The following is a 13,109-nucleotide window of genomic DNA, read 5'->3' as shown; positions in this document are numbered from 1 at the left end:
TTGACAGACGCTGATTGGGTAGAGCCAACGTAAAGCGGCGCGCTCCTTTTACTCAGCCAGCGTGTGCCGGAGAGGAGCTTGTAAGGGCGGAGTCTGAGCGCAACAATTAAGACACATTCTATTAAAATGAAGCCCCGCCAACGCGGGAGTAAGAGGGGTACGCTACATGCGCCACAAACCACATGGCAGACACAAACACAGCGCGTTAATGACTTGTTAATATTGACCCATTGTATAAACTTGATTAACAAAGCTATGAGAGTTATTATGTTGTTAAAAACCGTACAGTACAATATAAATTAATTAACGCGACTGTAATTACTATTACAACTTTTACTAATGTTTTAATCATGTTTTTATTATTTACATAATTATTTGGCAGGTTTTATTAAATATACTGTAAACGTGTACAGAGTGCAGTGTTATCTATAATAACATAGCCTGAATCACCTTAAATGGATTAAGACAGCCTTTTTTAGTTTATGAACCCTAGATGGTGGTAAATGGTATGTTAAAAACTGTATAAATATATATGTAAATAAATATATATAAAAATCTATTTTTAAAATATTTTCCAACATACTTATTTATATATAATATATATATATTATATAAAGATCTATTTTTAAAATATTTTCCAACATACTTATTTATATATAATATATATATATATATATATAAAGATATATTTTTAAAATATTTTCCAACATACTTATTTATATATAATATATATATATATATATATAAAAATCTATTTTTAAAATATTTTCCAACATACTTATTTATATATTATATATATATATATATATATATATATAAAAATCTATTTTTTAAATATTTTCCAATACTTATTTATATATAATATATATATATATTATATATAAAGATCTATTTTTAAAATATTTTCCAACATACTTATTTATATATATATATTCATATAAAACAAAGTCACAGACTTCTTTCCTTCAAACTTTATTTAAAATCATACACATTCATTAAGGAAAAATGATGTAATACAAAACGTTTCTCTCAGACGCAGCTAAGATTAAATAGTCAAGACAACTTTACAGGCACCTTTTTGAAAGAAAAGAAAAGGAAAAACAAAGACCACCATTTGATTTTCTTCAAGAAATTTGATTACACTCCGCAAGTATTTTTTTGTGTACCCAAACACAAATGAAAAAGCAGCACATAACGAGCAGCACCGGAAAGATAATATGCGTATATACAGCAGCTGTCAACTTGTCTAATCTTGGTGAATGAGATGAATGTGGCTTTTATACTATTCTACTTATATTTGATTAATACAAAAGGCCACAGTGAAACAATCTTGTTCTTTTCAGACAAATAAAACAGCAACACACAGATGCCTTTAATCAAGACTCTGATACAAAACAAAAAGCTTTCAACAAGTTCCGAACTTACAAAAGATTTACTTTGAGCACTACAACCAAATATAATAAGGAATAACAAAATGGTTCAAATAATAACTAACCCTATCACAAGTTGACATAAAGGCAAGAAATGTTTAGCTTTTTATGAACAGTATGTAGCATTAAAGGGGATCTATTGGTAGAAATGGAATATAATATTAAAAAGTATGTTTTCTTTTGTGTATAATCACCTGAAAATAAGGATTGTTGTGTTTTCGTTATCTTAAAATGAGCCATTTATATCTACATACAGAGTCAAGCACCATGTTTCTACAGTAGCCCTGAACAGACAAACCAAACCACCGTAGTTCTACACAATTGGCACACATGAGAAGTTTCCGTTGGTTGTCGGAAACACGACAAGACCGATAAGACCCAGTACAACTTCATTCCCACCGTTCTTAACAGATCAGGGAGTTCCTTTTTTTTCTTATGTTTACCTGACTCACAGCCACTTAATGTCGCAATCTGCAACCTCACCGCTAGATGCCACCAAATCCTACACACCGCATCTTTAAGAATCGCTTTGCTTAAGTATTTTTTTAAAGAGCTAACCTCAATCAAAAACTTCAAAAGATAATTTTTTTTTTGCCATATTTGAGACACGTCTTTTAAACCTGTCATTGTGTTTGTTATGTTACTGTAAGAAATGTACAAGTGTTTTAGTTCAGCTCGTCGGTGGACTCCGACATGGATCGCTCTCTCCTTTCCCGGCCCGTGACGAAGTTGAGCAGGTCGACGGCCGTCACCACCCCGAAAACCATCTGCTTCAGGCTCGGAGAGCCGTCCGTCAAGTCTGGTGGAGGAACAGGATGGATGAGAAAAAAATTTAAGTGGAGCCACTAATACAATATTTAAAAATCAAACTTATACATAAAATGTGTATACAGTAGAAGCAATTACACAATATATAAAGGTCAGTTTGTGCCCAGCTTTGATCTGACACTCCTCCCCTGACTTATTAGTATAATACTGCCTCTGAAGAGAAGAGGAAATGCATTATATATAATATAATTGAGAATTAATTCAGTAAACTCTGTGTAATGAAGTCAGGTTGTACTTCATGTTCAGATCCAGAGAATATGTTTGCTTAAATCGCTTAAAATATTGAATCACAATTAATCGCAAATTAATCACAGTTTTTATCTGTTCAAAATGTACCTTAAAGGGAGATTTGTCAAGTATTTAGTACTCTTATCAACATGGGAGTGGACAAATATGCATGCTTTATGCAAATGTATGTATATATCCATTTTTTGGAAATCAATTAACAACACAAAACAATGACAGATATTGTCCAGAAACCCTCACAGGTACTGCATTTAGCATAAAACAATATGCTCAAATCATAACATGGCAAACTGCAGCCCAACAGGCAACAACAGCTGTCAGTGTGTCAGTGTGCTGACTTGACTATGACTTGCTCCAAACTGCATGTGATTATCATAAAGTGGGCATGTCTGTAAAGGGGAGACTCGTGGGTACCCATAGAACCCATTTTCATTCACATATCTTGAGGTCAGATGTCAAGGGACCCCTTTGAAAATGGCCATGCCAGTTTTTCCTCGCCATAATTTAGCGTAAGTTTGGAGAGTTATTTAGCCTCCTTCTCGATACGCAAGTACGACATTCCTTAGGTTTTCTAGTTTCTAATGATGCCAGTATCTTCACTTTAGCTTTAAAACGGAGCCCTCTACAACCTAAAATTCACACATTGCGTTAAAGAAATTAGTGGCGTTAAAACAAATGTCAATGAGTCTCACATCTTTACTATGTAACTATCTGGAGATCTCTTTTCCAGAATGTAAACATGACCTTGAATGGGTGTGTGACACTCGACAAAACTCACAAAAAATGCAGCAGTGTGCTTTTTTTGTTGCCAAATTGTCATCTCCCAAAACCTTTTTTTTTCTCTTGGGGATGCTGGCTCTGCAGCTGGACTTTGACACTCGTGTATCAGTCGACCCGCTGAGAGACCAGCGTTATCATAAAAATGCAGGTGTGGATTTGAGCTGCAGCAGTCAATAGTGTGTCCTTGAGAAAGACGTTGACCCTGCACGTGCAGTCTAAGTCTAAGTTGCTTGGCACTTACTGTGCACTGCATTCCATGCTACCACCAGGGGGAGCCAAAGTTAGACTTTTTGCACCTGGAGTATATGGATGAAGGAAAATGACTGTGTGGAAATGTACTTACATTGGATCTGTTCATGCACCACCAGGGCAAAGTGGTCAGTCTCCAGAATGCGGGATAACTTCCCCAAATTATCAGTCAGACGGATCTAAGGAAGAGCAGTATTTATATGAAAATTAAAGCAACTTGTGGAATACAGTGTCAGATCAGTAAGAAATATGCAGCCAACAATTTAACGATGGGAGGATTTTTTAAAGTCAATTAAGTCATAAAACTTTCCTCTCACTTCCAAATTTTGAATCACAGTTGCTTCACTGAATGAAATTATAACCATTCGGTGTTGCAATCTGTCGTGGATCAACTCCAGTCAAAACATCCTGACTGGACTTTGTCTTGTTTCACGCCCTGACTTGCTAAAATCCCTTTAGTCGGCCTTTTCACCTGGAGATCCTCCCCTGCACGGGGTTGTCTCATTGGCTGCTGCTGTCAGCCAATCGGAGTAAAGATTTTAGTCTGCAATTTCAGCCTACAAGTTATTTAGGAAACTTTCACACATTTCCTTTGAGTACAAGAGACATGAAGAGAGATGTTTAAGTTAGTGTCTGACCTGTTTGAACTGCTTGTAGAGTACTTTGCTGACCGGGTCCGACACCTTGATCTTCCCCGCCAGGATACAGGCCAACATGTTGCCTAAAGTCACCATGCCCAGGATTACCCTGTACACACACAGAGACACACAGGTTGAAGTTAAAGCCTTTGCAGAGTGGCACTGCAATAAAACATAATGTACCAGTTAGCTAGTTTCTCTCACCCGGCTTCGTCAACCACAGGCGCCTGGTCGAAGCCTTTCTCCTTAAGGATTTTGATGGTTCTCTGACAAGTGACGGTTGGCAGGACGGTGAGGGGGGCGGACAGGTTCAAACCCTGCAGCTTCAGGTTCCACCACCTGACAAACACAGAGGAATGAGAGGGTCTCACGCGACCACACATGGAAGAGATTTGCCTAAGGAGAATACACCCTATAATTACACATACCAGGGTTTTTTCACCATGAGGTCCTCCTCGCTCAGGAAGCCCTTCTGGACCATCCACTTGTCATTCAGGAACTTGGACCTTGAGGGAAAAAAATTAAATAAAATAAATGAAATCAAGGTTTGCTTTATTTGTGTTTACACAAGAAAGACCTGAAGGCCCAGCTGACCTAAAGTGACCTCCAACATCGTATTACCGTCTGTATTCTGGAGCCTGGAGGTCATTAAACCTCACACTGTTGCACCATTTATGTATTTTTTGAGAAGCTCTGTGTGACTGATTCCATCTAGGGCTGCAACTAACGATTATTTTCATTGTCGATTAATGTGTTGATTACTTTCTCAATTAGTTGTAAATATCGACCAGTGACAAGATGACGTCCTCAAATGTCTTGTTTTGTCCACAACTGACAGATATTCAGTTTACTAACCCTGAGCGTTTCTATAAATAACTGTGAATATTCCAGTAGAGCCTGACATGAATCATCAGAAGTTCATTATTCAAAGTTTACAGAAATAGACTGTCTGCCTATTGGATATGTGGGGATTCTCACATGTAGTTGCGGATGGAGTCTGGCAGGATGACCACGCAGCGCTGACCCTCCTTCAGCTCTTTGGCGACGTTTACCGCCGCCGCCATGGCCGTCCCAGAGCTGCCGCCTGTTAACAGAAATGAGCAAAAAAGGTGAGCGGACTTTCATAACCTCAGCGGCTCATTCACCCAGACATCTGGAGCACTTACCGCACAGCAGGCCTTCTTCTCTGATCAGCATGCGAGACATGTTGAAGGACTCCTCGTCATCTGACTTGTACCAGGAATCAATTACCTGGCAAGAAATATTACATTAAGTGGCTGCGAGTCAGGTAAACATGAGAAAAAGGGAGGCAAGAAAAAAAAGGAACTCACTGATCTGTCGAGCACGGTGGGGACGAAGTCGTACCCGATACCCTCCACCTCGTACTGGGTCTTATCGGTCTTGTTAAGCTCTTCGGGCTCAGCCAGGATGGAGCCCTCTGGGTCAACACCAACAATCTGCACATACCATTCAGAAAGTAGCTCAGCAAACAGTTATTCCTTTGTAAACAAGAAATATGATCTTAGAAAACAGAGACAACTTACTTTGATGTTGGGGCATCTTTCTTTAAGTTTGCGGGCGATGCCTGTGATCGTCCCTCCTGTGCCTGCTCCTGCCACCAGCATGTCCAGTTTACCTGTTGGGAGAGAGAGAAAATTCAGCTTTACTTCACTGATGAAATTGTACTGGCACAAATACAATAAAACCGTACATTTCTATTCTTGAGATATACCAGATATAAACAATCTTCAAGATTGTGGGGGAAAAAGATTTCCGTACCGTCACACTGCTCCAGGATCTCCTCAGCCGTGGTGTCGTAGTGAGCCAGAGGGTTGCTGGGGTTACGGTACTGGTCCAGGATGTGAGAGTTAGGGACCTCGTTTTTAAGGCGCCAGGCCACGCCCACGTGAGACTCTGGCGAATCGAAGCGAGCGCTGGTGGGTGTGCGGACGATCTCGGCTCCAAGCGCTCTCAAGACATCCACCTGTATAGAAAAAAACGTGAACAATTTGAGCATATAACATATACTATACGAATGTTAAAATATTCCTAATAAAATATTTCTGCATCCCCCTTTTTAATGTTTTTTTAGAGTTTTGTGCAAAAAAAAAAGTATCACAATGAAGGTTTCATCAGGACATGGGATGTTTCAAACGTATCAGCAGCTTTGTCAGTCCATTAGTTAAAACGAAATGACACTGTCAGAAAAATGACTAAGACAAAAGTGACATTTATGGGCCTTTCAGACAGAACGTGTTCTGCGTCTGGGTTCAACGCACATCACAGTGCGAACAGCAAAAAGACGTTGCTGCACCGCCAAGCCATTGGATATAATAAAATCCCTTAAAAATAGTTAGCATTCATTCTTTTTGCAGCGGAAAGCTAAGGCTTCTGTCTTTCGCGTTGTCTATTATGCATTATTATGTGTGGAACCGTACGATCTAGCAAAAGGAGTATTGAAAAATATTTTGCTCATGTTTCTACATTTAGGATTATCGTAAAGTGGGCATATCTGTAAAGGGGAGACTCGTGGGTACCCATAGAACCCATTTTCATTCATTCCATTTGAGGTCAGAGGTCAAGGGACCTTTTGAAAATGGCCATGACAGTTTTTCCTGTATGTCTAGTATGGTTGGTACCAATGGATTCTTTAGGTTTGTCTAGTTTCATATGATGCCAGTATCTTCACTCTAGCTTTAAAACTGAGCCCACTACAGCCTAAAAATCGCAAGTTGCGTTAATGCGTTATTATTGTGTTAACTTTGACAGTTTTTTGTGTGTATTTGGTAGTTTTATGAAAAAACAGATTTTAGTATATATTTTTTTATTCATGATACAATTTAAATACTTTTATCATTATTATGGTTTATTGACTTATATAACTTTGAGAATTAGGTTGTAAAGATTTTAGGGATATGAAGCATTTGAAGATACTGCAAGAAACGACCAGAGTCAGCACTGGTGATTCAGGGCATCACTAGTCTGCATTTGGCAGAAGTGGTAAGGACTTGGTTTCCTATAAATGAACGTGAGACAGTTTCAATATGACAGAACTCACCTTCTCCATGCTCATCTTCTCAGGCATGACGATGATGCAGCGGTAGCCTTTCACAGCTGCAGCCAGGGCCAAACCAATACCTAAAACACACAACATAAAGACATTTTACAACACTGCTGCTCCCTAGTTACATACAACTCATGCATTTAAATACCTTCCCCCCCTATAGCAACACATGCATTTTATTACCAGTGTTTCCAGAGGTGGGCTCTATAATGGTGTCTCCAGGCTTGAGGACCCCCGCTCTCTCAGCGTCCTCCACCATGCGCAGGCTGATCCGGTCCTTGACGCTGCCTCCAGCGTTGAAGTACTCACACTTGGCCACTACGAATACACCAACATTTTACATTAAAAAGCCATTTTGATAAAGAATCAACTCAGCTGAAATTGTTACTTTCATAATCACAACACGTCTCACGCCGCCACTCGCTTGTTTACATGGTGCCGATGAGTAATCAACGGTCACACCTTCTGTCTGATCTGAGAAACGTGTCTCGACTCGAGTGCCGGTTGACTTACGTAATTCACATTTGAGTCCAAACACTTTGGGGATCTTGTTGATGCGGACCAAGGGAGTGTCGCCGATCCTGTCAAGGATGTTTGGGAGGATGGCCGGAGCGACGGCTCTGAGGAGGAAATACATTCAAGGACACTGTTAACATCTTACTCAACTTGTTTTGTCCTGCTCATAAAAGTGTTGGCAATAACAACTTTTTTTCTGGTTTGAGGTGTTTGTTTGCAAACAGGCGCTCCCTTGTGAGTTTGGTCAAACTGGTTTTCACCGCATTTAAACAATAATTAGGGCTGTCAAAGTTAATGTGATAATAACACGCATATTCTATCTCTAGGAAACCTAATGAACCCATTGGTACCAACCAGGTCAGACGAGTTTGTCGTGAAGGACGTTAAATGAGGTTACAAACCTTGGCACTTGTGTGTGAGGGGAGTCGGCTTTGGAGGCTCCCAGGCTCCATGTGCAGCGGCTGGGGAGGTCGGGCCGGATCCATTTCCTCTCTGCCGGGGGAAGCTTGTCGACGCCGTTCGCCGGTAAGGAACCCTCCCGGAGTTTGCCCTCCCCGTTGGTGTGGGTGAGCAGCTTGGCGGCGTGGGGGCACACGGGGGCCTTGACGGGGGCCTTGATGGCGGTCTCTTGCGATGAGGGGACTGACGGCATGGCTTACCCTGGACAAAACAGAGGAAATAGGTTTAGATAACAGTCTGTGACACGTTCTGTGTTGCTAGTTTGTCCGCAGCAGTTCACTACATTGATATGTTACCACATGTGAGCAGCGCCTAGTGGAAAACAAACACCGAACCACTCCTCCTTTCCGTTAATACTTCATCAAGCTTAACCAGGAGCTTTGGCAGCCTCCTCCAAACCCTCTGCTCTCCTACACTGTTTCACACCCTTGGACATATTCATTACTGAATATTTTAACATAATGAGCAAACAAATTAAGTCAAGTGCCGTCTCATTATCTGAAAAAACTGAACTGAGCGTAGAGGAAAGGCCAGGTAGACTGGCTGATGAAGCTGCTGCTACTGTTGCATCATTCATTCACTGTAGAAAAAAAGACACTGTGTACTCATTATCTTTGTGTTTGTAAATGTAAACCCAAATGATCGGTCGTTACCGGTTCTAAAAGGTTGTAAAAGCCATAAATATATAACTAAATGTTAAACATTATCTTAAACTGGGGGATAAATACTACCAGCATGGGTGGACTGAGGTTGACAATTATTTGTTCTAACGTTTGGCAGACTACAAGATTTTACAGGAAATTAATCTGCAACTATTTTGGTAATTAATTAATAGTTTAATCATAAGATAAGATAAGATATACTTTTATTGTATTCCTCATCGACAGATTCCTAGTTCCAGCTTCTCAAATGTGAGGATCTGCTGTTGATTTTCTTGGTGACATCGCTTTAGAGCTGCACCGATTAATCGATTAGTTGTCAACTATTAAATTCAAACTGTTTTGATAATCGATCTATCGGTTTGAGTCATTTTTTAAGAAAAAAAAGTCTAAATTCTCTGATTGCAGCTTCTTAAATGTGAATATTTTTGGGGTTTCTTTACTCCTCTATGACAGTAAACTGAATATCTTTGAGTTGTGGACAAAACAAGACATTTTCTTGGGCTTTTGGGAAACACTGATCGACATTTTATAAACCAAATAACTAATCGATTAATCTAGAAAAGAATCGACAGATTAATCGACTATGAAAATAATCGTTAGTGCAGCCCTAACCTCACTTTAATAAGTTGTGGTGGGCATTTTTCGCTATTTTCTGACATTTTTACAAACAATTAATCAATGAATTGACAAGATAATCTGCTGATTAATCGATGATAAATAGGATTGTTAGTGGCAGCCCTACAAACAACAATATCAGATACGAGAGTACGTCACAAGTCCTTCAAATCCTTTAGCCCGTGGGTTTTCAAGTCATGACAGAAGTTATCTTGAGACACTTTCTAGTCTATAATTTAGAGAGCCAACAAGAGATCCCCCGAGAGCATGCATTCTTGTGCGACAATGGCGAGAAAAGACTCCCTTTAGCTGGTAGAACTCAATCATCTGCCTCGACCGGTTGGGTGTGAATCCCTGAAACTGTTGGCACACAGTCTGCGCTATACATTTGGACACAAATGTTTTCTCAACTTATTAACACATCCATTAGGTTTCTCCACTGTCCGGCAGAAGTGGCAGCAGATGAACCTTCACTAATGCACAGTGCACACACTGAGGCCAGCTGTTAAAACCCCTCTTCGGCTGCACCACTGATGTCAAACACAGTGATAAAACATATGTCTCCTTAAGCAAACAGCTCTGTATGGGAGAGAAAGGTGACCTGCTTAGAGTTAGTCACGCACTAATTAAAACGACTCCTCCTTAAACAACAGCTCCCCGCCAACCCTTTTATCTTTCATCAGATATTTACTACTGTAGATCACTATCTACCCACATCATGAATCAGATACAGAAAGCACCCATCTAAGGTGTTAACCCTGGTTTCCTGCTAACATGTTGCTTCAGCTCCTCAGAGCAGTCTCTGGTCATACTGGCTACAACTGCTGTGGTAAACGTGGGAAAGAGTCGGTGGTATCTGGTGGCCTTGCAGGGTTCAACGGGGGCAAATGTGATCCTACATGAGAGCACATGCTGGCGGCACCGAGCCAGGCTGTCATGCAAGGCAGGAAAGTCTTTTGTTTAATAAGCCAAGAATCAAATCCTCTAATACCCACCAACTGAAGAAATACAGTCCCCTGATCTGAGCCTGGTAGTGTCAACTCCAATCCAATGAGAAATCCATGTAACACTCTTACCTTATCAGACTGATCTCCTTTGGTATGTTCAGTGCTCTCAAAGCATTAGTTATTACTTTGCAGCAGTCCATTATGATGCTTAGGCCATTTAAAAATGGTGGTCACTCAACTGCTCTGCCAGCAATAAAACATCAACTGGTCAACAGCACAAGAAGAGCAGACTATAGATATTCACTCAGCCATAACAAATGGTAGGACAAATGTGAACGGCAGGAATGCTGGCAGTAAAAACACAATGTAAAACAGCAGCCATGGTGCACACCTGGATACCCCGAGCACCACATGGTCAGGAGCTAACATGCAAGTAATTACTGTGGTTAAATGTGTGGCTATCGGTAAAACAGTACAATGATGAAAATATTATAATAGAGCTGAAATTATTAGTTGATCAAAAGAAAACTTAATTGTCATTTTATTTTTGAAAATGTTCCAGGTTCTTTTCTGGTCCAACAATACAGTAAATGTATGTGTTTTACTAAAGAGAAGAACATTTAATCATGTTATGCTGTGATTACATGTGTAGCTACTGGAGTTTAAATTATTAGTCGATTAGTTGATCAGAAGAGAAATTAATCGTCATTTATTTTGAAAATTCTCAGGTTCCTTTCTTGGTGTTACACTATACACATGTTATACCGTGATTACATGTGTAACTATCAGTAAACGAGTAAACACTGTAGAAGATGCTATAATAGAGCTGAAACTGTTAGTCGATCAAAAGATCAATTAATCCTATTTTGTTTTGAAAATGTTCAGGTTCTTTTTTTGGTATTACAATATAGTAAATGTATGTGTTTTATGAGCAACATTTAACCACACTGTGATTAAATGTGTAGCTATTAGTAAAACAGTGAACACTGATGAAGATAGCGTCATTTATTTTGAAAATTCTCAGGTTCCTTTCTTGTATAATATGTGTTTTCTGGTGTTTTACAGACTAAAGAGAACAATATTTAACCATACTGTGATTAAATGTGTATCTATCAGTAAACGAGTAAACACTGGTTAAGATATAACACTTATCTGAAGCCTCCACCTAGAGACTAGATTAATATAAAGAAATAATATGACTACATAATAGTGATAACAAAACAATTAGGACTAAATATATATAATGAAAACAATAACAATACAGTAAATATATCAAAAAAGATAAGTGTGTGTGTGTGTGCTATAGCTATAACTTCCGGTTGACATGTGAAACTATTAAGGCAAAATAAGCTAATTTAAGCCAATAAAAGAAGCCACTGCGAGAATGACTGGTAAAAATGACAAATGTAATCGTAAACAAACACATTTAACGGAGAATACATACATAAATATAAATATATATTTAGTGTAAGGATAAAAAAGCGGAAATGTACCAAAATAGCTAACAAAGGGTGCAACAAAAAGGTGAACTGCGCAGTTACAGTGTTGCATCAGCCTCTCAGTCACCGAACATCTATTTTATGGTTATTTCAACACTATTTTCACTAATTCTCACTCACCTTGTGTTATAAATGTGCCGAAAAACCTGCGAGAGGAGAAAGAAAGAAGGAATCAATGAGGAGCCCGCTGGACACGCGCACCCTGCAGGACAACAATGCGGACTGTCCGACTTCCGTGACGAAACACGTGGACCTAACGGAGAGGGCGGGGTCAAAGTTTTAGGGCGCTCTCCGATTGGCTGCGACGAGGGCGTCTGTTTGGTCCAATCAGCCAATCAGAGCAGAGATTTCTTAATAAGGGGGTGCTGAGTTAAAGTTACCAGCCACCATCTGTTTACCTTTTATTGACCAAACACACACACATGTACTTTTGACGCATGTGACATCTGGAGAACTTCTCATGCGTGGGCTGTGAAGGAACTGGCCTTCTACCTCCAAGAGGTCAAGGCCCAGTTACGTGTTGGTTAATCTTGTATGACAAAGAGATTTTCCAAACAGACGGGTTAAAGCATAATAATACAATTTATTCCGAACAATCAATGTTGCATAAGTAAAAATAAAAGAGTAGGGGAGAGTGGGGTAAGATGAGCCAGTCTGGCTCACTAATATTCTACTATTATTCCGAGCCACTGGCTCAATTTACCCCACCATAAATTAACCAAATTAATTCTCTGAAGTATAAAATGGTATTACCGTTGAGTGTTACACAACTTGGTTTGATTTTTTATATGTTAACCTTTATAGAAGAGGGAGATAAAGGAAGTAAAAACAGTTGGTTATAGTGGAACAGCAGAGGCAAAGAGGGTCCTCACAGAGGTGGTAGAGAAGGAGCTTGCAGACCATATCAAGAAGCTGGCTGAACAGTTCCACGGCCTTACTCCAAAGAAATGCTGTGAACTGGCATTGGAATTGGCAGAAAGAACAACCTTCCTGTCCCCAACAACTGGAAAGAGCAGGGTTTAGCAGGTAGGCCTAGGTCAAACCAAAGACCAAGACGAAAATCACAGCGTACAGCAGTTCTGAGGAGAGTGATGTTCCCATCCCATTTGATGACACTTCTGAGCATGAGTGTTCTAATGATGAGAGAAGTGAATCAGACATCACAGATCTGTTAGT

At 39.6% G+C, this 13,109-nt stretch overlaps 1 protein-coding gene across 1 annotated transcript; it reads right to left on the bottom strand.

Moving 5' to 3' along the window:
• Positions 1-956: 956 nt before the first annotated feature.
• Positions 957-12,199, bottom strand: LOC141762822 (cystathionine beta-synthase-like). Its single transcript, XM_074626903.1, has 15 exons — positions 12,054-12,199; positions 8,153-8,411; positions 7,749-7,855; positions 7,419-7,553; positions 7,230-7,309; positions 5,951-6,155; positions 5,716-5,807; positions 5,503-5,628; positions 5,338-5,422; positions 5,150-5,255; positions 4,600-4,677; positions 4,376-4,510; positions 4,172-4,280; positions 3,628-3,712; positions 957-2,229 (listed from the first exon to the last, which is right to left on the bottom strand). The coding sequence occupies exons 2-15, from the start codon at positions 8,401-8,403 to the stop codon at positions 2,096-2,098; spliced, it is 1,728 nt and encodes a 575-aa protein (XP_074483004.1). The 5' UTR covers positions 8,404-8,411; positions 12,054-12,199; the 3' UTR covers positions 957-2,095.
• Between the last annotated feature and the right edge of the window lie 910 nt (positions 12,200-13,109).

Source organism: Sebastes fasciatus, chromosome 24 (assembly GCF_043250625.1).
Source record: "Sebastes fasciatus isolate fSebFas1 chromosome 24, fSebFas1.pri, whole genome shotgun sequence".
In the NCBI taxonomy this organism is placed as follows: Eukaryota; Metazoa; Chordata; class Actinopteri; order Perciformes; family Sebastidae; genus Sebastes; species Sebastes fasciatus.
The sequence above is the reverse complement of the archived record's forward strand: the minus strand, read 5'-3'. Positions and strand labels throughout refer to the sequence as shown.

What these genes read in the sequence shown, in the direction of transcription:
- LOC141762822 (XM_074626903.1), bottom strand. Translation starts at nt 8,403, where the DNA reads ATGCCGTCAGTCCCCTCATCGCAAGAGACCGCCATCAAGGCCCCCGTC. An exon ending in CCTCACACACAAGTGCCAAG is followed by an intron (nt 7,856 to 8,152) that starts GTTTGTAACCTC and finishes TTTCCTCCTCAG; the next exon opens with AGCCGTCGCTCCGGCCATCC. An exon ending in CCACCGTGCTCGACAGATCA is followed by an intron (nt 5,423 to 5,502) that starts GTGAGTTCCTTT and finishes ATTTCTTGCCAG; the next exon opens with GTAATTGATTCCTGGTACAA.